We start from the raw sequence: 23,406 nt of genomic DNA, 5'->3' as shown, positions 1-23,406 counted from the left end.
AGATCAGGGCCCCGTCGCGCCGGGCGCTGCCCGGACCCCGGCCGAGATCAGGGCCCCGTCCTGCCGGGCGCTGCCCAGACCCCGGCCGAGATCAGGGCCCCGTCGTGCCGGTCGCTGCCCAGACCCCAGCCGAGATCAGGGCCCCGTCGTGCCGGTCGCTGCCCAGACCCCAGCCGAGATCAGGGCCCCGTCGCGCCGGGCGCTGCCCAGACCCCGGCCGAGATCAGGGCCCCGTCGCGCCGGGCGCTGCCCAGACCCTGAATCAGAGACGTTCCACTCCCCAAGGAGCTGCCAGTCTGCCCGAAGGAGGCCCCCTGCTTGGCCCGACGGGGAACGGGGTGCAGGCAGGACCTGGTCAGCGGCCCCCAGTGAACCAGTGGCAGAGGTGGGGGCAGGACCCAGGCGTCCTGATCCATCGGCACACTGCCCCCTGCCTCCCGACCGGCTCTGCCTCCTGCAGGCTGGGGTTCGGCTGCACCAAACCGCTGGGGTGCTGCCGGCTGCACGGCTCTGCTGCCGAACACGGGCCCCGAGGCTGCAGCCCAGGGCAGGGGCAGATCCTGGGCGGGTCGGGCCCTCGGCCTGCACTGGGGCTCTGGGGGAGGGCGTAGGGAGAGTTCGGTTCTGCACCTGCCTTGGCTCTGACCGACTGGGGGCAAGTTACGTCGTCCCGCTGGGCCGCTGGCTGTCCAGTAAGACTGCGCTCTTCGAGGGTTTGGGTCTGGGCAGCGCCTGGCGCAATGGGGCCCCGATCTCGCCTGGGGTCTGGGCAGCACCCGGCCCGACGGGGCCCCAATCTCACTTGGGGTCTGGGCAGCGCCTGGCACAATGGGGGCCCCAATTTGTAGCTCCAGCTGCTCCCCCCCCGGGATAGCCGATTGCTCATCCCACTTGGCTGGATTTGGGCCGAGGCTCGGGGCAGATGGCATCACACCCTGTAAACAGCAGCTCGGGTGGCCCCAGCTCTGCCCTGCCGCCCAGAAGGCACCAGCCCCGCCAAGGGGGCTCAGCCCAGCGGGGCAGAGAGCGGCTGGCGAAGGGACATTTATCCCCACGGAGCCTGGGATGCAACTGGCTCAGCTGAGCCCAGCCGCTCCTGCTGGGGGCCCAGTGCAGCCCTGGGCTGGGCCGGAAAATCCCCCCCACCCGCCAGGAAGAGGCCCGGCCAGACCCAGTGACTTGGCCGGGGGCCTGGCGCTGGGCCGGGCACCGATCCCAAGGGCCCGGCCTCCATCTCAGGGCCCCTCGTCCCCTCCCCACACCTGGCAGGTGCTGGGCCCCAGGGCCGCCGGGGCGACTCGCCGGCAGCTGCACCTCGCGCCCTCCCCGCGAGGTCCCGTCCCGCTGCCTTGCCGAACCCCAGCCGCACGGCCCAGGACACCTGGGATCTTTTCCCAGCTCCAACCATAGGCAAGTCCCGCCCACTGCCTCAGTTTCCCCTCCCACCCTGCATCGAGCTAGACTGGGAACTCTTTGGGGTCTGGACGTCTCGCAGTGTGTGTCTGGGCAGCGCCCAGCACACAGTGGGGGGCAGATCTCAGTGCTACCGTAATACACCTAATAGTAACTAATTCACATCACTGCCCCCCGCGCCCGTCAGCAACTCTTGCCCCAGTGCCCGTGCCGGGCCCCCTCCCCCACGCCAGCCGTTGGGGCTATCAGGGCTGGGCGCTATCACCCAGCACACGCCGGCCTGGCCAGATTAGATGCCGCAGGAGGGCTCGAGCAAAAGGGGGTGGGTGTGGGGCGAGGGCAGGCTCTGCCACTGGCCTGCGGGGGGGGGAGAGCAGGCCTCAGTTTCCCCTCCAAAGCCTTGGTGAGTGTCAGCTCTTGAGGCAGGAACTGTGTCTGCCCAGCGCCCAGCCCGGGGGGGTCCCACACTCCTGGGGGGCTGCACGTGGTCTGGCAGGCGGGGGGGGTTTTCACACAGCCCCCTGCTGCCCCCCACTCTCACTCGGCCCCACGGCAACACAAACCAGACTCGGCTCCCGGGAATTCAAACAATCCAAAGGTTTTTGGTTTTATTGTTAAATCACTTTATAAATAAACCCCCGGCCGGCGCCTCTCCCCGCGGCCCCAGCCAGCCAGACGCGGGGGACGGGCCCGGGCTGGGGAGACCCCGTCCCCCCGTCCTGGCCCAGAGTGAGGCAGGAGCCAAATTCAACGGGGTGCACGGGGGGGGAGTTTCCAGTTTGGGATTAAGGCCAGTGGCTCAGACAGTGAAAGGGGTGTGTGGGGGGGTAACAGCATGGGGGCAGCTGTGATTGGAGGGGGGCAGGGAAGGCCTGGGGGGGATTTGAGGGGGGCAGCAGGGCCCCACGGCGGAGGCTCTTGGGCCCCCCAGGGTAGAGCTGGCAGCTGCTGGGGGAGTGGGGCTGACACTGCAGGTCCTGGGGAACCCCCTGCCTGCGCCACAGGTGGAGGGCCTGCTGTGGGAGCTAGTGGAGGGGCTGTCTGGCAGCCCCCCCTCCCCAAAACTGTGCCCCTTTGCTGGGGGCACCGCCCGCCCTGCAGCCAATAGACCAGCCCCCCACCCTCCGAATCACTTCAAACAGCCTCACGGCTACGATTCACCCCCCCCCCCCATTTTACCAGCTCAGGCCCCAAACCCCACTCCTTCCACCTCTGGGTTAATGAACGTCCCAGATGCGCCCCAGCCCCCTCGCTGGGGGTCAAGGGACGAGATCGCAGAGCTGGGAGAGGGGGGCTCCTCTGTGTGAGAAAAGAAACATACAGAGGCAAGTGGGGCGGGAAGTGAAGTGCCCCCCCCAGGCACTTGGGGGATTGGAAGGCTCCTGCCGGCCCCCCCAGGCACGCGGATTGGGCAGAGGCTGCGTCCCGTCGTCGCCCCAGGAGGTGGGAGGGGGTTCCGTTCCCGGCGCTGGGAGGGGGGTCTCCGTGGCCTGCCCTGCTCTCTAGCCCCAGGAAGCAGTCAGCCCACGGGGGAGAGATCCCAGCCTGGTGCCCCTTCGTGTCCAGGGATCCACAGCGGGAGGCGCCCGGGGGCAGCTCGCTGAGCTTTGGTCCAGATGCAGGGTCCCCGGCAGGATCGGGGCCACCCCGCCTCTGCCCCCGGCTGCTGGGTAAACAGGCCAGACACCCCGCCTGGCTCCCGCAGCACCGCGCCCAGGCCGCGGGAGAGACGCCCCGGGCAGCAGAAGGGGCGGAGAACGACCCCGCCACACCACGGCATTTGACTGGGTCGAGTGGGCCTGGGGGGGGGGGGGGGGCAGGTTGGGCCGGCTCCATGCGGGGGGCTCAGTAAGGCACTCTGGAGGCTGGGAGGGGTGTCTCCCACCCCACCCCGGGCTGGAAGAGCAGACGCAGCTGGTCCAAGGTCCTCCTAGCCCTCTGGCTTGTGGAGACTTGACCTGTTCAGAGAGTTTCGGGGGGGGGGGGGGGGGGGAAACGGGACCCTCCAATTAATTCAATGGGTGAAATTAACATATGACAAATCCGCCCCCTACCCGGCGGGTGGGGGACCCCGGTAACTGCTGGGTGTAGAGAGACCCCAGGGAACAAGCCAGTCCTGGATTCCCAGCTCAGGGAAGGGAGTGGGGTGTAGTGGGGAGAGCCAGGACTCCTAGGTCCCATTCCTGGCTCTGCCACAGGATTCCCTGCGTGACCCTGGGTAAGTCCTCTCCCTGCCTCAGTTTCTCCTCTCGTCCCGTGTGTATTCCGGCTGGGAACGTCTCTCCGTGTCGGTGCCGGGCCGGGCGCTGGGGCTCACCGGTGGGTGGAGCGCGGGACGAGGGGGGCGTAGAGCTGGGGGATCCGGCGGCTCAGCAGCGGGTGCAGCGACTCCCGGAGACGCAGGTAGTTCCGTTCCAGCTCCCGGTGATACTCGCGCTGGTCCGGCCCGATCAGCGCCTTGTTCTTACGCAGGGCGTCCTCGCACCTGCAACCGAGGGGGGGCTCATGACCACGGCCAACAGGGTTCCCAAAATGCACTGCTTCGCCCCCAGCTGAGTGCAGGCTCAGTGCCGGGGAAGGACAATGGCAGGGGAGAGGGATTTGGGGGGCTCGGAGCCCAAAGGAGGGATCCCAGGTGGGGGGAGGGGGAATCCCGTCTCCCTTCAGGGAAGCCCCTCCCGAACCCTGCTCGGAGCAGGGAGGGGCCAGGACCCAGCCCCCCACCTCCTGGGGGTGAGGCCGGCCCTGGAGACAGTGTGTGAGGGGCAGCATGACGTGTGGTGGGCTGGGCAGAGACAGATGGGCCATGCGGGTGGGGGAGATGGTGGGTGCTAGGTTTGGGGGGGCAGAGAGACAGGTGGGCGGGGCAGAGGGGGAGATGGGGGTGCTAGGCTTGGGGGGGCAGAGAGACAGGTGGGCCGTTCGGGTGGGGGAGATGGAGTGTTAGGTTTGGGGGGGCAGACAGGTGCGTGGGGCAGAGGGGGAGATGGGGGTGCTAGGTTGGGGGGGCAGACAGACAGATGGGCGGGACAGAGGGGGAGATGGGGGTGCTAGGTTTGGGGGGGCAGACAGACAGATGGGCGGGACAGAGGGGGAGATGGGGTGCTAGGTTTGGGGGGGCAGACAGACAGATGGGCAGGACAGAGGGGGAGATGGGGTGCTAGGTTTGGGGGGGCAGACAGACAGATGGGCGGGACAGAGGGGGAGATGGGGGTGCTAGGTTTGGGGGGGCAGAGAGACAGGTGGGCGGGGCAGAGGGGGAGATGGGGGTGCTAGGTTTGGGGGGCAGAGAGACAGGTGGGCGGGGCAGAGGGGGAGATGGTGGTGCTAGGTTGGGGGGGCAGACAGACAGGTGGGCGGGGCAGAGGGGGAGATGGGGGGTTGGGGGTGGCAGACAGACAGGTGGGCGGGGCCGAGGGGGAGATGGGGGGGTTGGGGGGCAGACAGACAGGTGGGCGGGGCCGAGAGGGAGATGGGGGGGTTGGGGGGCAGACAGACAGGTGGGCGGGGCCGAGGGGGAGATGGGGGGTTGGGGGGGGGCCGGTACCGTTTGGTGAAGTCCCTGAAGCAGAGGCGCAGCTTGTTGTGGTGCCGGTAGAGCCGGGGGTCGTCCGGGATCTCGGCCAGGAACACCTGGGCCACCTCCAGCGGGCCCTGGGCAACGGGCAGCGGGTCAGAGCCCTGCCCCCTCCGCCCCCACCCCAGCCCTGCCCCTGCCCAGCCCTGCCCCCGACCCCCACCCAGCTCTGCCGGTGCCCCTCACTCCCCACCTGCAGCCCCCTGCTAGCGCCCCTCAGTCCCGACCCGCAGCCCCCTGCTAGCCCAGCCCTGCCGGTGCCCCTCAGTCCCGACCCGCAGCCCCCTGCCAGCCCAGCCCTGCCGGTGCCCCTCAGTCCCGACCCGCAGCCCCCTGCCAGCCCAGCCCTGCCGGTGCCCCTCAGTCCCGACCCGCAGCCCCCTGCTAGCCCAGCCCTGCCGGTGCCCCTCAGTCCCCACCCGTATGATTCAACTCCTGGCACTAGGGCCAAGGCTGCCATGGGGCAGGCCCAGTGTGGGGGGGCACTGGGGCAGGTCCAGCAGGGGGCGTGGGGGGGGGCACTGGGGCAGGGGGGCAGGGAAGGATCTGTGCCCCCTCCCAGCCCGTGACCCCCGACACCCCTGCCCTGCCCCCAGCGCCGCCCGACCTGGTTGACGGTGGTGCCCACGCAGCCCTGCAGCACCATCTGCAGCATCTTGGCATCGGCCGGGTCCTGGTGGGTGGCGAAGGCCAATTCCTGCGTCTTCTTCTGCATGTCCTCGATGGCCACCTCGATGGGGGTCAGGATGATCTGGGGGCACCGGGGGAGGCGTCAGCACCCTGCCCCCTGCCGAGCCCCCACCTCACTCCCCATAGCCTGGCACCCACTGCCGAGCACCCCTCCCCCACCCCTACTGAACCCCCGCCGAGCCCCCCACCCCCGGCCGGCACCTCCTCCTTGTGGATGACAGGCAGGCGGGTTCTGATGTAGGGGAAGGCGTGCGAGGTGGTGAGCAGCGTCTTGCGCTTGTGCTGCTCGTGCAGGTCCCCGTGTGCCCGCCCGTCCCGCGTGAAGGGCGTGCAGAAGAGGAAGCTCCGCAGGCCGTAGTTCTTCTCGAAGTAGGTGACTCGCTCCTTCAGCTCGTAGGTGTCGAAGAACGGCTCCACGTAGGTCAGCTGGATGTAGGCCTGGGGGGTGGGGGGAGGCCGTGAGGGGGATCTGCCCCCCAGCCCCAGGGAACCCCATGCCAGGAGCACGTGGCCCACACCGCCCTCCTCCTTGCCCCAGAGCTGGGCGACCCTGGGCGAATCCTTGTCCTGCTCCGTGCCTCAGTTTCCCCTCCTGCCTCGTGTCAGGGCCTGTCTCGCTGTGTCCAGGCAGCACCCAGGACGATGGGGACCCCCAATCTCGGCTGGGGTCTGTGCAGCACCCGGGGCAACGGGGACCCCCAATCTCGGCTGGGGTCTGCGCAGCACCCGGGGCGTGACGGGGGCCCTGATCTGGGCAGCACCCGGGGCAGTGGGGGAGGGAGGGGGCCCGATCTCGGCCGGGGTCTCCAGGCACTGCCGTATACCCAGGCAGTGGCCAGCCGGGCCCCCGGCTTTACCTTGTTGGGGTCCAGCTTGGCCTTGTCCACGGGGTTCGAGTCCTTGATGATCTCGACCAGGTCGTCCCCGAAGCGCTCGGCGTAGAACTCCTGTGTGGGGGGAGAGACCCCCCCAGGTCTATAGGGCCGGGCCTGGAACCGGCCAGTTTCCAGCCAGGGAGCTTCCGGCCGGCACCCCCAGAACAGCCCCGGGGCCCCCAGCCTGGGAGCAGAGGGACCACGGAGGCCCAGTTTTTGTCCAGGGTCCTTAAGGCCCACCCGCTGCTCAAGCCGCTGACAGGAGTCGCCTCAGTGCCTGGAGACCACAATGATGGGCAGAGGGGGCAGGGGCGCCTGGCGATCAGGGGTCCATGACGGGGGGCACCAAGCCGGGCTCCTGGGAGAGCTGCCAAAATCCAGCAGGATTCCCGTCCACCCCCCCACCCGCTGTGGGGAGCCAGGGGGCAGCACGAGGGGCAGAACCAGCCCATGGGGCACCCTGCGCCCACCCCGACGGGGACTTTGGCCAGAGAGGCCCAAGGGGGAGAGTAGGGGCCATTTCCAACCGAGTCACAGCCCCCAGCTCCCCCAGTCCTGGGCTGCCCCCCATCCTGCCAGTGCCCCTCACTCCCAACCCGCAGTCCCCAGCTCCCCCAACCCTGGGCTCCCCCCGCCCCCGCCTCACCTCCAGCCGGTGGGAGATCTCGGCCAGCTTGGTGATGGACGGTTCTTTATACACAAACTCCTGCTCGTCCAGGTCCCCGAACTTGCTGCCGTAAAACCCGACCCGGAAATACGTCCCAAACATGCGCTGGGGCCTGGGGCAGAGCGGGGCCGGTGAGCCTGGACGGGCAGGGCCCGGGGGGAGACCAAGAGCCGGCGGCCACAAGCACCTCATGGGCTCGGCCCTCCCTTAAGTTCAGCCACCTCTGGGGTGCGGCATGACAGCTGGATACAGCAAGAGCTTGGGGGCAGGAGAGAGCGCCCCCTACTGAGCCCCCCGGCCCTGCAGCACAGCGCCCCCATGTGTCCGGCATGAGCGCCCCCTACTGAGCCCCCCTGCAGCACGGCGCCCGACACTGACTGCTGGGGGCAGTGACCCCATCTGAGCCCCCTGCCCCACTCCCTGCATCCCCCAGCATGTCCTGGGGCCTGCTGCCCCCAACCCTGCCCAGTGAGACCCGTCCCGGACCTGGCACGCAGCCCCGATGCCAGGCAGCTCCCAGCCGCGCTGCGGCACGGGGCCGGTGAACTGTGGCAGGCTGAGCCGGGAGGCCGATAGCCAGGGGGCTGCCGGGGAGGTGGGGGGGGGGGGGAGCAGCCACGGTGCTGCCTTAGGGGAACCCTGGGACCAGACTGACGGGGTGGGGGGGGTGACACTCTGGGCTCCCGGTTGGGGATAGAGCGAGGGGACGGGGGGGCTGCAGGGAGCAGTGGGGCCTAACGGTTACAGCAAGATGCCTGGGTTCTCTCCCCAGCGCTGGGAGGGGAAGTGGGAGCTAGTGGTTAGACCCCACCCATAGCTGGGAAGAGAACTCAGGAGTCCTGGCTCTCGGCCCCTCTGCTCTAACCCCAGCCCCCCCATCCCTTCCCTCTCAGCCAGGACCCAGCGCTGCTCTCTGACCCTGCGGGGAGCCGTCCGGGCTGGCTCCAAGGCTGGACCCAGAAACCGCCAAGCTGGGGGGGTGCCAGGGAGCGGCTCTCCCAGCTCCTACCCAGGCACTCGGCTGCCACGGCCGCACCCCCGACAGACGCTCCCCCCCATCCTCCAGCACTCCCCCTCCTCTCTCCCTTGGTATCCTCCTCCCCTGCCTCCCCCCGGACCTGGCTGGGAGGTTGCCACAGCTTGGAGGACACGGCCCAGGGAGCCCCCCCAAATCGGCGGGACGCCCCAGGGGGGCGACTTACCGCAGCGTCGAGGCAGAAGGAGCAGCAGCGGGCAGGACCGGCGGCCAGGGAGAGAAGACGAGAGGCAGCAGGTTAGCAGGGGGCAGCAGACGGCTCCTAGCGTGGCGCTGGGGGGGGGGACCGGGAGAGATCGCCACCCCCCTTGCAACCATGCAGCCCCCCCAGGCGCTGCCACCCCCAGCCACCTCCACTTTGACCCCTCATTCAGAGGTGAAAGGTCACCAGGGTCACAGCTGGGGGTCGCCCTGGGCACACTGGGCCGGGGAGGTTGGTGGGGCTGCACCCCCACCCCCTTTGAGGATTTCCTGCCCTGGCCCACAGCTCTTCCCAGCCAGGGCTACCCGGCCCCCCAGCCTGGAAACAGGCACCAAGCAGGGACCAGCCGAGCTCTGGTAACTCATCACGCCCAGGACAACCGCCCACGGCCACGCTCACTTGCACCACTAACCACTAGTCCCCGCCCCCCTCCCCGAGCCAGGGAGAGAACCCAGGAGTCCTTGCTCCCAGCCCCCAACGCTCAAACCACTAGACCCCGCCCCCCTCCCCGAGCCAGGGAGAGAACCCAGGAGTCCTGGCTCCCAGCTCCCCCGTTCTAACCCACCAGCCCCCACTCCCCTCCCAGAGCCGGGGAGAGAACCCAGGAGTCCTGGCTCCCAGCCGCCCACCCCGCGTTCTAACCACTAGACCCCACTTCCCAAGCTGGGCAGAGTTAGAAACAGACCATTCCGCCAGGCAGCCCGGACCATGCGGGGGGGGAGGCAACGGGGGGGACGGGGACTGTGAGGGTGCTGCACACACCGGGCTGGGGGGGACGGGGGCACGCACACATACACACACACGCGTGTCCTACCTCCCAGCCAGCGCTCTGACAGGACGGGCGCAGGGGGGGAGAGAGCAGGAGAGAGAGCACGTCAATTGCCATCGGGACCCCCCCCGCAGCGCAGGATTGGGGCCGCGCCCGCATCACACCCCGACCCCCCCTGGACACTGCAGACAGGGCTCGGGGGTGAGGCCTGACCGATTGGAAAACACTGCCCCCCCCCCGCCCCGGAGAACCGGGGCATCCCAGGGGCACCCCCCCTTCCGCATTCAGTGGGAGGCTGGGGTCCGCTCCCCTGCAATGCACATCTCTGCCACAAGGGGGCGCTGTCACCAAGGGACCATGCCCCCACACTGCCTCAGCTGAGTGGCCAAGGGGCCCCCTCAGGCCAATAGAAATCACTCCATGGTGCAGAGGGGGAAACTGAGGCACAGAGAGGAAGGGACCTGCCCAGGGACGCAGGGAGACAGTGGCAGAACCAGGGAGAAAACCCAGGAGTCCTGGCTCCCAGCCCCCCCTGCTCTAACCACACAACCCCACTCCCCTCCCAGAGCTGGGGAGAGAACCCAGGCGTCCTGGCTCCCAGCCCCCCCTGCTCCAACCACACGACCCCACTCCCCTCCCAGAGCTGGGGAGAGAACCCAGGCGTCCTGGCTCCCAGCCCCCCCTGCTCCAACCACACGACCCCATTCCCCTCCCAGAGCTGGGGAGAGAACCCAGGAGTCCTGGCTCTCAGTCCCCACTACTGTAACACACCAGCCCCACTCCCTTCCCAGAGCCGGGGAGAGAACCCAGGAGTCCTGGCTCCCAGTCCCCACTACTCTAACCACACGACCCCACTCCCCTCCCAGAGCCGGGGAGAGAACCCAGGAGTCCTGGCTCCCAGCCCCCCCTGCTCCAACCACACGACCCCACTCCCCTCCCAGAGCCGGGGAGAGAACCCAGGAGTCCTGGCTGTGGGTCCCAGCACTGTCCCCCAGAGCCGCTCGGCCCCGGCCGTGCTCGCGGCGGGCACTCACCTGGCTGCTGATCTTGCCGAAGGCGTCCTGCAGTTTGCCGTGCAGAGCCGCAAGCTTCTTGAACTCCCGGTTGGCCTCGTAGATGGGGATGAGGATCTTGTAGACTTCGTTCACCGCCTCGTACAGCCCGCCCTGGGGGGTGGGGGGAGTCAGAGGGGGGTCGCAGCCCCCCAGCCACGTGAGCACAGGGGGCAGGGACCGTAGAGCCCAGTCTGCCCCCTGCCCGGCTCCCCCAGGCCCAGACAACCCCGCGCCCTGTTCCAGGTTCCCTCCCTCGGCCGGCGGCGGCAGTAGGGCCGTTCCCCGGGTGCTCACCAGGGTGAAGAAGGCGGCCGCCTGCTCCAGCAGCCCCACCAGCCCTAGCTCGGTGAAGAACTTCCCGGAGCAGATCCCCTCCTCGTCCGGGGCCAGCACGTCGTCCGAGACGGCCGATTCCTCCAGCACGTTGGACGAGACGCCCTGCCGAGACGGGCAGTGAGAGGGGCTGGGGGGCCGAGAACCCCGCGCAGGCCTGCCTGGGGATGGGGCAGGGAGGTGGATCTAGTGGGGGGGCTGGGAGCCAGGACTCCTGGGTTCTCTCCCCAGCACGGGGGAGTGGGCCTGGTGGTCAGAGCAGGGGGCGGGGAGCCAGGACTCCTGGGTTCTCTCCCCAGCAGGGGGGAGCGGGGCTGGTGGTCAGAGCAGGGGGCTGGGAGCCAGGACTCCTGGGTTCTCTCCCCAGCAGGGGGGAGCGGGGCTGGTGGTCAGAGCAGGGGCTGGGAGCCAGGACTCCTGGGTTCTCTCCCCAGCAGGGGGGAGCGGGGCTGGTGGTCAGAGCAGGGGGCTGGGAGCCAGGACTCCTGGGTTCTCTCCCCAGCACGGGGGAGCGGGGCTGGTGGTCAGAGCAGGGGGCCGGGAGCCAGGACTCCGGGTTTCTCTCCCTCTCCCCCTGGCAGGGGCGGTGTGGCTGGCCAGCGCCCGAGGGGGCTGGGGCTCACCTGGAAGGAGACGCAGCCCACGGGCAGGTGGCGGGAGTCCTCCAGCATGCTCAGGTACTCGGCCACCAGCGCGGCCGCGTGCACCAGGCACTGCGCCGCCTCGGCGTGGTTCCCCTGCGACGAGTGCTTGGCCGCCATGTTCTGCAGCCATGTCAGCCGCAGGTCTGGGGAGTTCTGGTAGCCTTTGGCGATCCTGGGAGAGAGACGGGCTAGGAGCCAGGACGCCTGGGTTCTCTCCCCAGTCCGGGGGGGCTGGGAGCCAGAACGCCTGGGTTCTCTCCCCGGTCCAGGGAGGCGGGGCTGGGGGGGGGGGGGGGGGGGCTGGGAGCCAGGACTCAGTCCTTTAGCTTGTGGCAAGTCTCCCCTCTCTGCTCCTCAGCCCCTGACTTCTCTAGCAGGAGGTGCCACTTCCAGGGAGTTGGGGGGGAGGGGGCCTGTATTCCTGCATGGAGGGGGGTGGGCAGCGGGTGAGGGCAGGACCATGCACCTGGCTGGGGGGCGGAGAGGGCTTGGGGGAGGACACTGGAGGAGGAGGATGGGGGACATGGCTGGGCAGGGGGCGTGGGCGTGATGTGACCAGGGGGCGGGGCCAGGGCTCTCACCTGTACATCAGGTCGATCAGCATCTCTGGATCCTCCTGGTGCTCCTTCATCTTGACGGTGTCGGTGAGGATCATGTGCAGGTTGAAGACGAGGTCCTGCACCTGGGGAGGCAGCAGGCTCAGACTCCCCCTCCCCACCCATCACCCCACACGGCCAGCGCCGCTCTGGGGGCATGGCTGGGCGGGGCCCCTGCCTGCCACGGGGGGCCCTTGGCCGGGCCAGCCCCAGGCTGTAGAGAGAATCCTGTGCCCCCCCCCCTTCAGTGCCCACTCAGCTACAGGAATGGGGGCGCTAGGCTGGGCGGGGGCCTGTCAATCAGGGCAGGTTCCCCCCCCCCCCCCGTACCTGCTCAGCGAAGCTGCTGTCCCGCAGCCCGGCGTCCTCCTCGGCGTAGCTCAGGATGGTTTTCAGCGAGCGCCGCAGATGCTCCTCGTTGAAGTTGGACGAGGTCCCGACGAGCGAGGACAGAGACATGGTCACCTGCATCTTCACCCGGGCAAAGTTCTGCGGGGGACAGGGGGAGGCTGAGCCGAGGAACCCGTAGCGCCCCCTGCTGCTTGGGCACAGCGCGCCTGGCCCGGGGGTGAGGGTAGGGGATGCCCAGACGGCCCCTGGGATCCCGCTGGCTGCGCCCGAGGTCCCTGGCGGCCTGGCCCAGGGGTGATCCCCGGAGTCCCCAACAAACCGTCCCCATCGTCCACCTGCAACGGAGCCGCCGGCGGGGCCCAGCCGACTGCTGTGCTCCACCCCAGAGACAGCCGCATGGCGGGGGGGTGGGGGGGGGGGCTGCACTCACGTGGCCGATCTCGAAGTTCTGGCGCATGAGCAGGTAGAGGGAGGCGCTGGCGTGGGCGCGGATGGCAGCCACCCGGCTGCTGCAGTGCCGCAGGAGCCGCAGACACAGGTCGGCGCAGAGCTCCGTGTCCTCCTCGAACAGCATCTCCGGGAACTGCACCGGGAGAGGGGTTAGAGCCGCCGCGGGGCTGCCCCCTGGACGCCTGGGTTCTCGCCCGGCCCTGGCAGGGAGCGGGGGGCATTGGGAGCCACGATGCCTGGGTTCTCGCCCGGCGCTGGCAGGGAGCACTGGGAGCCACGACGCCTGCGTTCTCGCACGGTGCTGGCAGGGAGCGGGGGGCACTGGGAGCCACGACGCCTGGGTTCTCGCCCGGCGCTGGCAGGGAGCGGGGGGCGCTGGGAGCCAGGACGCCTGGGTTCTCGCCCGGTGCTGGCAGGGAGCAAGGGGCACTGGGAGCCACGACGCCTGGGTTCTCGCACGGTGCTGGCAGGGAGCGGGGGGCACTGGGAGCCACGACGCCTGGGTTCTCGCACGGTGCTGGCAGGGAGCGGGGGGCACTGGGAGCCACGACGCCTGGGTTCTCGCACGGTGCTGGCAGGGAGCGGGGGGCACTGGGAGCCACGACGCCTGGGTTCTCGCCCAGCGCTGGCAGGGAGTGGGGGGCGCTGGGAGCCAGGACGCCTGGGTTCTCGCCCGGCGCTGGCAGGAAGTGGGGTCCAGGGGCTGGAGCGGGGGGCGCTGGGAGCCAGGACGCCTGGGTTCTCACCCGGCGCTGGCAGGAAGTGGGGTCCAGGGGCTGGAGCGGGGGGCGCTGGGAGCCAGGACGCCTGGGTTCTCGCCCGGTGCTGGCAGGAAGTGGGGTCCAGTGGCTGGAATGTGGGGAGCGCTGGGAGCCAGGACGCCTGGGTTCTCGCCCGGCGCTGGCAGGGAGTGGGGTCCAGTGGCTGGAATGTGGGGGGCGCTGGGAGCCAGGACGCCTGGGTTCTCGCCCGGCGCTGGCAGGAAGTGGGGTCCAGTGGCTGGAATGTGGGGGGCTCTGGGAGCCAGGACGCCTGGGTTCTCGCCCAGCACTGACAGGAAGTGGGGTCCAGTGGACAGGGGGTTGGGTTCCCGTCCTGGCTTCCCCACTCCCTCTGGTTGGAGTGACACGAACCTGGGTGCGACCCCCCCCAGAGCCGCCCCCCCCCGGGCTCCGATCTCCCTTCTCCCCGGCAGCCCGGTCACCCGTCAACCACCCCCCAGCTCCCCGCGGGCCAGGGATCTACCTGCGCTGGTCAGGCCCCGCTGGGGGCCCCACTCACCTTGCTCACCAGCGCCCTCTGGGAGGCGAAGCAATGCTGCAGGAAGAAGGCGCTGGGCGTGCAGGCCATGCTGTGTAGCAGCACCCGCAGCACCCCGTCCAGCGCGCTCTCCTTGGCCTCCGCCAGCAGCACCGTCTGCGGGGACACGGGCCGTGAGGGGGGTGCTTCTGGGGGCGGAGCTTTTGGGGAGTGGGGGCGGAGCTCGCCGGGGGGCGGGGAGGGCAGAGCTGGGGATTGGGGGGCAGGGAGGGCAGAGCTTGCTGGGAGGGAGGGAGGGAGGAAGGAGGCCGGAGCTCGCTGGGGGAGGGGCCATGAGGGTAGTGCTGCTGGGGGGCGGAGCTCGCTGGGGGGAGGGCGGGGCAGAGCTTGTGGGGTATTGCCGGGGGCGGGAGGGCAGAGTCTCCTGGGGAAACCAGTGCCTGATGTTCACAGGGGGCAGGAGCTGGTTGTTAGAGGCGGGAGCTGGGAGCCAGGACTCCTAGGTTCCATCCCCAGCTCTGGGAGGGGGCAGGACAGGTCAGCGGCGGGGGGCGCTGGGAGGGAAGGGGGTAACGCCACCTTGCCCCCACCTGGACGATGATCTCCAGCGTGTCCAGCACCACCAGGCTGGCCTCGGTCGCCAGGTTCCCCTCCACCAGCACCTCCTGCTCCACTTCCTCCTGGCTCCTGGGGGCAGAGCGGGGCATCAACGTCCACCCCTCCCACCCCCTCTGCTCCCCAGCCCGGTGCCCCGCAGGGCCAGCCCCCCACGGTGCCATGGGCTCCCTGGCATCGCTCCCATCCTGGTCCCTGCCCGGTGCCCCCAGCGCCCACCCACCCCATGGCCCCCCAGCATCTATCCCCCACCTCGACACTGCCCCAGCAGCCCCCAGCCTGGAGCCCCCCAGGGCGCCCCAGGCTCCCTGGCATTGCTTCCATCCTGGTCCCTGCCTGGCACTCCCGAGCCCGGGGTCCCCTAGCTCCCTCCACCGCCCAGCCACCAGCACGGCTCCACCCCGGTGCCCCCCTCAGCGACCAGCCCCACCCCTGTGCCCCCAGCGGCCAGCCTCCCCTCCACCCTGGCGCCCCCCCAGTATCCACCGTCCCCTCCACCCCGGCGCCCCCCCAGCAGCCAGCCCCCACCCATGCCCCCAGCATCCTCCCTCCCCTCCCAGCCAGGGCCCGCGGCGCCACAGCCCACGTACTTGTCCACCTTGTCGGAGTTCGGGCGCCAGTGAGCGAGGTTCTTCCTCCAGCGAACGCTCTCCTGGCCCCCCAGGGGGCTGCGCTCTGCGGGAAAGGGGGGGGAGGGGTCAGGAGCCGCATGGCAGGGGCTGGGGGGGCCGCAGGCTGAGGTGGGGTGCAGGGGCAGGCTGGGGGAGTCTGGCAGGTGCAAAGGGGCGGGGCCGGTGGGGGCACAGCCATGGCTCACCCCTGCTGCGCCGCACCATCTCCTGGCGCGCGCCGACGGTGCCCAGGATGGCCTCTTCCAGCCGCGCCTTCATGTCCAGCGACTTCTTGAAGGCCAGGCTGCTGATGCGCTCGAAGGCCTTCCTGCCCTGCGGAAGGGAGGTGGGGGGGGGGATTAAGCACTGGCGGGGGGCTGATGGAAGGTTCCTGGGGGAATCGGACCCCCGGGGAATCCCCCCAGCCCACTGGGTCCCCCCCCAGATCCACCCCCCAGCCTGCTGGATCCCTGCCCCTAGATCCTCCCCCCATTCGCTGGATCCCTGCCCCTAGATCCCCCCGGGTCCCCCCAGACCTCGCACCTTGTACTCAAAGCAGGCCACGCAGACGTAGAGCAGGTCGAGGAGGCGGCCGAGGTGCAGGGGGGGCAGCTCCGCACACCAGCTGTGCAGCACCCCCGCGTCCCCGTTCTTCAGCACCCACAGCACGCAGGCCAGCAGGGTGCGGCTCGCCTCGGCCGACAGAGTGCCAGCCGGCCGGGGGGGCTGCGGGGAGAGACGGGTCAGCGCCCAGCCCCGCCTGGCCGGGGGGGCCGCGGGGAGAGACGGGTCAGCGCCCAGCCCAGCCTGGCCGGGGGGGCCGCGGGGAGAGACGGGTCAGCGCCCAGCCCTGCCCGGCTGGTGGGAGCTCAGGGACCGTACCCCATGGGGCGCCCTCCAGCAGCTGCCCCCCATTCTCAGCCCCTAGTTTCACTCACACAGCTGGGGCTGGGACCGGGACCTTTGGGGGGCCCAGGAGGATCGATCCTGGGGGCCGGCCCCACCCCCAGGCCCGGCTGCTCACTGCGGACAGCCCTGCAAGGTCAAACGAGCCCGCAGGTGACCCCCCCCCAGGGGGCGCTGTGCTTGAAGGGGAGCCACGCCTGGCTCCGTCACCAGCCCAGCCCCACAGAGGGGCTCTCGCGGCTCTGGGTGGGGATCTAGTTGTTAGAGGGCGGGGCCTGGCAGCCAGGACGCCTGGGTTCTCTCCCTGGCTCTGGGAGGGAGGGGGGACCCCGGGAAGGGAGCTTTCCGTCTCCAGAGATCGGGGTCGCTCCGACGTTCCCCTCCTCCCCCTGCTCCCCGACGGGTACTCACGGCTGCCGGCAGCGGGAAGGGGCTGGCCCGGTGGGCGTGGGGCAGGGGGGAGCCGGCGATGGCCATGGCCACCGATTGGCTGATGGTGCCGCTGTCGCTGTCTCCTTCATCCCCTGGCACGGTGACCAGGCGCCCACGTGGACTGTGGTTCTCTGTGGGGGGGAAGAGCGCAGCGCTGGGGGGCGTCGGGGCACCAGCCAGCCCAGGGGTCCCCGGACAGAGGAAACGGAGCAGGGTCAGGATCTCCGACGCCTGGGTCCTCTCCCTGGCCTTGGGAGCCGGGGGGCTGGGAGCCAGGACTCCTGGGTTCTCTCCCGAGCTCTGGGAGGGGAGTGGGGTCTAATGGTTAGAGCCGGGGCTGCTGAGAGGCAGGACTGCTGGGCTCTCTCCCCGGCTCTGGGAGGGGAGTGGGGGATAGTGGTTAGCGCCAGGGGGCTGGGAGCCAGGACTTCTGGGTTCTATCCCAGCTCTGGGAGGGGAGTGGGGTCTAGTGGTTAGAGCCGGGGGGGCTGAGAGGCAGGACTGCTGGGCTCTCTCCCGCGCTCTGGCAGGGGAGTGGGGTCTAGTGGTTAGAGCCAGGGCGGCTGAGAGGCAGGACTGCTGGGCTCTCTCCCCGGCTCTGGGAGGGGAGTGGGGTCTAGTGGTTAGAGCCGGGGGGCCTGGGTGCAGGACTCCTGGGTTCTCTCCCCGGTTAGAGCCAGTGGCTGCCCGGTGGGTCCCGAGCCCCTGCCCCGCTCACCGGTGAAGTCGTAGAGCTGTGGCAGGGCGTCCAGGACGATGTTGAGGAGCGGCAGGTAGAGCTGGGCCACGTGGGCGCGGACGGGGGGGGCGGCATAGCGGGCGTCGGCGTCGTGGCTGCACAGCAGGTTGTGCAGGGCGCTGATCACCTTCTTGTGCAGGAAGAAAACGCTGGCGGGGGGGGAGAGGGAGCCCGGGAATGAGACGTCCCCGTTCTAACCACTGCACCCCACTTCCCTCCCAGGGCCGGGATAGAACCCAGGAGTCCTGGCTCCCAGCCCCCCCTGCTCTAACCACTGCACCCCACTCCCCTCCCAGGGCCGGGATAGAACCCAGGAGTCCTGGCTCCCAGCCTCCCTGCTCTAACCACTGCACCCCACTCCCCTCCCAGGGCCGGGATAGAACCCAGGAGTCCTGGCTCCCAGCCTCCCTGCTCTAACCACTGCACCCCACTCCCCTCCCAGGGCCGGGATAGAACCCAGGAGTCCTGGCTCCCAGCCCCCTGCTCTAACCACTAGATCCCACTCCCCTCCCAGGGCCGGGATAGAACCCAGGAGTCCTGGCTCCCAGCCTCCCTGCTCTAACCACTGCACCCCACTCCCCTCCCAGGGCCGGGATAGAACCCAGGAGTCCTGGCTCCCAGCCCCCCCTGCTCTAACCACTAGACCCCACTCCCCTCCCAGGGCCAGGATAGAACCCAGGAGTCCTGGCTCCCAGCCCCCCCTGCTCTAACCACTGCACCCCACTCCCCTGCCAGGGCCGGGATAGAACCCAGGAGTCCTGGCTCCCAGCCCCCCTGCTCTAACCACTGCACCCCACTCCCCTCCCAGGGCCGGGATAGAACCCAGGAGTCCTGGCTCCCAGCCCCCTGCTCTAACCACTAGATCCCACTCCCCTCCTAGGGCCGGGATAGAACCCAGGAGTCCTGGCTCCCAGCCCCCTGCTCTAACCACTGCACCCCGCTCCCCTCCCAGAGCCGGGATAGAACCCAGGAGTCTTGGCCCCACCCACAGGAAGCTCTGGCGAGCTCTGGGCTGGACCCCAGGGGGGACCCCGCTCACCCTTCGGCGTCCGGCTCCAGGATGAGCGCCAGCTCCGTGAGCACCAGCCCCGCCAGGAAGTGCTGCCGGCGGTAGGGCCCTGACAGCTCGAACATGCCGGCCACCCGCTGGTCCTGCGCCGGGCTGGAGAAGGCCGAGCCCTGCGGGAGCGAGCAGGGGTGAGCCGGGAGCACGGGGGGCGCGGGAACAGGAACCACCCAGCCAGCAGCTGCAACTGCCCCATGCCTGGGCTCCGCCCCAGTCCCGCCCACCGGCCCTCCCCGCAGCTGTGATGGCCAGGTCGGGGGTGCCAGAGCTCGGTATGGGACCCCCCAGATTGGCACCCCCGGGCGCCCCAGGGCCCAGCGCCCCCCCCGAGAGACGGAGCCCCCCGTATCACGGCTGCCCGGTGGCTTCGGTCGTGGGACGGTGTGACGTTATTGACATAAACTGGGACCGTATAGATCATTGTTGCAACCAAGGTCCTGTAGTGGCACCCAAATCTTGTATAAAGGGGGTCAAATGGGGTGTCTAGGACAAGATTATGGTTTACTGGTTAGGATTATGCTGTCTATATGTGTGTATCAGTGTTGTAGTCGAAGTTATGAATATTGGCTCTAGACTGTCTGTATGGCAAACTTATGCTATGCTTCTGGGTGACATCCCAGACAAGCTGAGATTAGCTCTGCCTAGCCTGCTTGATGGCCCATTAAGGCCCATCAGCTATACAATGGACCCATTGAGAGAAGGCAGATACGCCTTGCAACTCAGCAAAGTATGCAGGGACTGGCCCATGTGACTCCAGACTCCATCTTGCTGTAATTTTCCACAGTAAGAACAAAGAGGTGTTCTTACACCTGGAAAAGACTATATAAGGCTGATGCCTCATCTCCATCTTGTCTTCAATCCTGCTTCTTATCTCTGGAGGAACTTTGCTACAAACTGAAGCTCTGAACAAAGGACTGAGGACCCATCCCAGCGGGGGATGTATTCCAGAGACTTGATTTGAACCTGCAGTTTATTCCATTGCTGCTGCAAGCCTGAACCAAGAACTTTGCCATCACTGTATGGAATTGATTCCATGTAACCAATTCTAACTCTCATCTCTATCTTTTTCCTTTTATGAATAAACCTTTAGATTTTAGATTCTAAAGGATTGGCAACAGCGTGATTGGTGGGTAAGATCTGACTTGTATATTGACCTGGGTCTGGGGCTTGGTCCTTTGGGATCAGGAGAACTTTTTTCTTTTACTGGGGTATTGGTTTTCATAACCATTTGTCCCCATAACGAGTGGCACTGGTGGTAATACCAGGAAACTGGAGTATCTAAGGAGATTGCTTGTGAGACTTGCAGTTAGCCAGTGGGGTGAGACCGAAGTCCTCCTAGTCTGGCTGGTTTGGTTTGGTGGAAAAGCCCCGGCCTTGGGCTGTAACTGCCCTGTTTTAGCAATTTGTCCTGAGTTGGCGCTCTCAGTCGGGTTCCGCCAGAACCGCATTGTCACAGACGGCAACCTCTGCTGGAACAGGCCTGGCCCCCCGGGGATCCCCCCTTGCCCCAGGCAGGCAGCCCGCAGGGGCCGGGTCCCGGGCGTACCTGGGAGGTGGCGGAGGACACGGAGGGCGAGGGCGAGGCGGGTGGCGAGAGGTTGTGCCAGGGCAGGTTCAGACTGACGTAGTGCTCGTGGCTGCAGACGATGCGCAGGAAATCCACGCGCAGCGCCACCAGGGCGGGGGGGTTCTGGGCGCTCGGCAGCCGGCTACCGATCTGCGAGGGGGGGCGCAGCCTGTGATGGGGGGACAGGCTCCCAGGGACAGCCCAGCGGCTGACAGCTCCCCAGTTAATCCCCCCGGCCCAGCTGTCCCCCTCCGCCTGTCCCCCGGCCCAGCTGTCCTCCCTGAACGCCCCCTTTCCCACCTGTCCCCCGATCACACCCTTTCCCGCCTGTCCCCCCTGCCCAGCTGTCCCCCCTGACCGCCCCCTTTCCCGCCTGCCCCCCCAATCACCCCCTTTCTCGCCTGTCCCCCCCAAGCCCAGCTGTCCCCCCCGAATGCCCCCTTTCCCACCTGTCTGCCGATCACCCCCTTTCCCGTCTGTCCCCCCCAGCCCAGCTGTCCTCCCCGACCGCCCCCTTTCTCGCCTGTCCCCCCCAAGCCCAGCTGTCCCCCCCGAATGCCCCCTTTCCCACCTGTCTGCCGATCACCCCCTTTCCCGTCTGTCCCCCCCAGCCCAGCTGTCCTCCCCGACCGCCCCCTTTCTCGTCTGTCCCCCCCAAGCCCAGCTGTCCCCCCCGAATGCCCCCTTTCCTGCCTGCCCCCCCGATCACCCCCTTTCCTGCCTGTCCCCGCCAGCCCAGCTGTCCTCCTCTGATCATCCCCTTTCTCGCCCGTCCCCGGGCCCAGCTGTACACGCCGCGATGCCCCGTGCCCACCCCCTCCCCAGCTCTGGGCATTCACTGGCTGGTCTCCCGTAGCCCGGAGGCCCATCCCCACCCCGGTTGTGAGGCCGCGGCTCAAAGCGGAGGCCCGCCCACACCCTGGGGGTTTCGAAGCCTGCGGAACTCCCAGCTGCAGGGCGTCCCATGGGGAGGCCGCCCCAGCCAACCTGCTTGTAGTAGAGGCGGACGAGGCTGAAGACGAAGCCGCGGTCCATCAGGGAGAGCAGGTCGTTGAGGAAGAAGGCCAGGCTGCTGTTGAGGTGCTCCACCAGCCCCACGTCCTGCGGAGACAAGGCCGGGGGGGGGGTTAATGCCCCCCAGGGACACGGGGCTCCAAGCAGCCCAGGAGCAACGGGTGGGGTGAGAGAGCAGGCCGGGCTGGGGCGAGCAAGGGCAGGCGGAGGGAGGGACAGACAGGGGATGTGGATGGATAATAGGGGGGCTGGCCGGGGGGCACGGGCCATGGATGGACAACGGGGGGCTGGACAGGCTGGGGATGGAGGGAGGGACACGCTGGGAGGTTACGGGGGGCTGGCTGGATACCTAGAGGGACAGATGAAGGTGGGGGGTAGCTAAGCGGGAAGGGGGGCGGGGACACCCACCTTCTGGTAGCGGCTGGCGATCTCGATGCTGACGGTGCCCACCAGGGCGGCGATGTCGTCCACGAAGCGGCTGGGGAAGCGCAGCCGGCGCGGCGCCTCCAGCTTCTGGGCCTGGTGCAGGTGCAGGGCCAGGCTCTTCCCCTGCGGGCGAGAGGCGCCGGTGCTGGGCACGGGCCGCGGGGATGCCCGGGAACGACAGCCGCCAGAACCGTCGCCTGGAGCCTCCCTCCCCAGTGAGACCCGCCGGCCCCTTCCCCGCCCCATGAGCCAGGGACAGCGACCCCCACCCTGTACTATATGGACAGCACTATATGGGGGAGGGTTAACGGGGGGCTCGGATACTGGGGGGCTGCCAGGCCAAGGCTGAGGGGGGGCCCTGCCCGGGCACTCACCAGCAGCCGGAAGAAGAACCAGGCCTGGCGTATCACGGCCTCGCGCACGGCACCGGTGCTCACCACCCACTGCAGGGCCAGCTCCTCGTGCAGCAGCTGGGAGGAGACAGCCGGGCGGTTACCAGGGGCGGGGGGCACGGCTGGCAGCACCAAGGGGGTAACGCCGCGAGGGGAGCTCGTCTCCTCCCGGGCTGGGGCATCGAGTGTCTTCCCCCTCCCCCCACTGCTCCTACACCGATTTACCCCCCGGCCCCCATCACCCTCCCTGCTCTGCAATCCACACCGCCTCCCCCGCGGCCAGGCCAGGCTCTGAGCCCTTGGCACAGGTGGGAAACCGAGGCCCAGGGAGACCGAGCTACGGTGGTCCAGCCCTGCTGCCATGAGCCAGGCCTGGGCACGGTTCCCCGCTCCCCACGACGCCTGCCGGGCGGGTCGAGCAGCGGAAACGCTCCGGGGTGGAGGAGTTAGCGGCTCCGGCCGGGACAGACCCTGGGTTCACCTGGCCCCAGCACAGCGCTGCCAGTCTGCAGCGCGTCTCCCCCCGTAACACACCGGGCCCCTCCGTTCGCCAGGCCTGCCCTCGGCTAGCGGGACCCGCCGCCGGCCTGAGGCTGTGAGCCCGGAGCGGAAAGCGGCCCAGCGGAGCGCTCCGTGGCACACCGGCGAGGGAGGCGGCCGGGCTGGGCTCAGACAGGGCAGAGGAGGAGACGAGGGGTGCAGGGCAGAAGATAGATGGAAAGGAACAGGCTGGAGATTTTAGCTGGTGGGTGATAGATGGAGCCTGTTCGAAAGGAGACGTCTCCCCCCGACCCGGATTCTCTCTCTGTCCGGCCGGGGGCACCCGGGGCTCGGAGCGACTCTGGAGCTCGGGGATTCTGATTAATGCATTGGCTGCGGGTGGGATCAGAGCCCGGTCCCGATTCAAGGCTTTAACGACACACTGGGAGCTCCAGGGCAGGGCTCCAAGCATGTACTTGGCGTTCGTTAACTAGGCCTCATGTCGCCCCAGTGAGGCTAAGGCAAGCGTTATCAATAGGGAAACTGAGGCACGGAAAACGGACGTGACGTACCCCAGGCCACACAGGACGTCAGTGGCAGGGCTGGGGGCAGGGGACCGGACTCTGGGCTCCCAGTGCTCCAGCTCTAGCCATTACATCACTTCCCTAGAGCCAGGGACGGAACCCAGGAGTCCGGGCCCCCAGCCCCCTGCTGCTCTGACCACTAGCCCCCACTCCCCTCTCAGAGCCGGGGAGAGAACCCAGGCGTCCGGGCTCCCAGCCCCGTGCTTTGATCATGAGACCCCCCCAGTCTATTCCATGGGCGGATGTGTGGGGGCAGGGGGGGAAGTGTCTATTCCAGGAGACTGAGGATCAGCTGTAACTGGGCAAGAACCATTTATCCCCCCCCCGCCCCCCAGCCTTTGCTCGGCCACCCCCCTCTCTACCTTCTTGGCGGTCGGCCTGGTGGGGGCAGCGGGCGCGGAGGAGCGCTCCAGGAAGGAGGAGAGGCGGTTAGAGCTTCGCTCGCAGGCCTGTGGGACGCGGCGGGCGGTGATGATGGAGGAGAGGAGTTAATGGAGTGAGCGGATGGAGCAGAGGAGAGATGTGATGGACCAGCCCCCCCCACCAGTGCCCCATGGGGGTCTGCGCAGGTTCCCCCCTCCCCCCCCGGGCGAAGTGGCGCCGCAGTCCTCGCTCCCCCCCACTAGGGGTCAGCGCCGCGCGGAGAGAACAGCCGG

General features: G+C 68.7%; 1 protein-coding gene across 3 annotated transcripts in view; it reads right to left on the bottom strand.

Moving 5' to 3' along the window:
* Positions 1-1,995: 1,995 nt before the first annotated feature.
* DOCK6 (dedicator of cytokinesis 6) overlaps positions 1,996-23,406 on the bottom strand; it is a 47,760-nt gene continuing 26,349 nt past the window's right edge. For 2 of the 3 annotated variants that reach the window (XM_054012344.1, XM_054012346.1), the window contains 26 exons: positions 23,113-23,199; positions 21,669-21,764; positions 21,277-21,417; positions 20,842-20,955; positions 19,834-20,004; positions 18,261-18,400; positions 17,201-17,370; positions 16,462-16,613; positions 15,688-15,870; positions 15,351-15,477; positions 15,124-15,208; positions 14,509-14,605; positions 13,940-14,074; positions 12,639-12,791; positions 12,188-12,346; positions 11,843-11,943; positions 11,241-11,433; positions 10,579-10,722; positions 10,264-10,395; positions 9,275-9,289; positions 7,202-7,327; positions 6,538-6,627; positions 5,882-6,118; positions 5,598-5,741; positions 4,961-5,067; positions 1,996-3,898 (listed from right to left, as the gene is read on the bottom strand). In XM_054012344.1, the coding sequence (XP_053868319.1) occupies positions 3,727-3,898; positions 4,961-5,067; positions 5,598-5,741; positions 5,882-6,118; positions 6,538-6,627; positions 7,202-7,327; positions 9,275-9,289; positions 10,264-10,395; positions 10,579-10,722; positions 11,241-11,433; positions 11,843-11,943; positions 12,188-12,346; positions 12,639-12,791; positions 13,940-14,074; positions 14,509-14,605; positions 15,124-15,208; positions 15,351-15,477; positions 15,688-15,870; positions 16,462-16,613; positions 17,201-17,370; positions 18,261-18,400; positions 19,834-20,004; positions 20,842-20,955; positions 21,277-21,417; positions 21,669-21,764; positions 23,113-23,199 (3,471 nt within the window). In that variant the 3' untranslated portion in view covers positions 1,996-3,726. The remainder of the gene's footprint in view (positions 3,899-4,960; positions 5,068-5,597; positions 5,742-5,881; positions 6,119-6,537; positions 6,628-7,201; positions 7,328-9,274; positions 9,290-10,263; positions 10,396-10,578; positions 10,723-11,240; positions 11,434-11,842; positions 11,944-12,187; positions 12,347-12,638; positions 12,792-13,939; positions 14,075-14,508; positions 14,606-15,123; positions 15,209-15,350; positions 15,478-15,687; positions 15,871-16,461; positions 16,614-17,200; positions 17,371-18,260; positions 18,401-19,833; positions 20,005-20,841; positions 20,956-21,276; positions 21,418-21,668; positions 21,765-23,112; positions 23,200-23,406) is intronic. The other variant, XM_054012345.1, reaches the window with a different exon arrangement.

Source organism: Malaclemys terrapin, chromosome 23, assembly GCF_027887155.1.
Source record: "Malaclemys terrapin pileata isolate rMalTer1 chromosome 23, rMalTer1.hap1, whole genome shotgun sequence".
In the NCBI taxonomy this organism is placed as follows: Eukaryota; Metazoa; Chordata; order Testudines; family Emydidae; genus Malaclemys; species Malaclemys terrapin.
The sequence above is the reverse complement of the archived record's forward strand: the minus strand, read 5'-3'. Positions and strand labels throughout refer to the sequence as shown.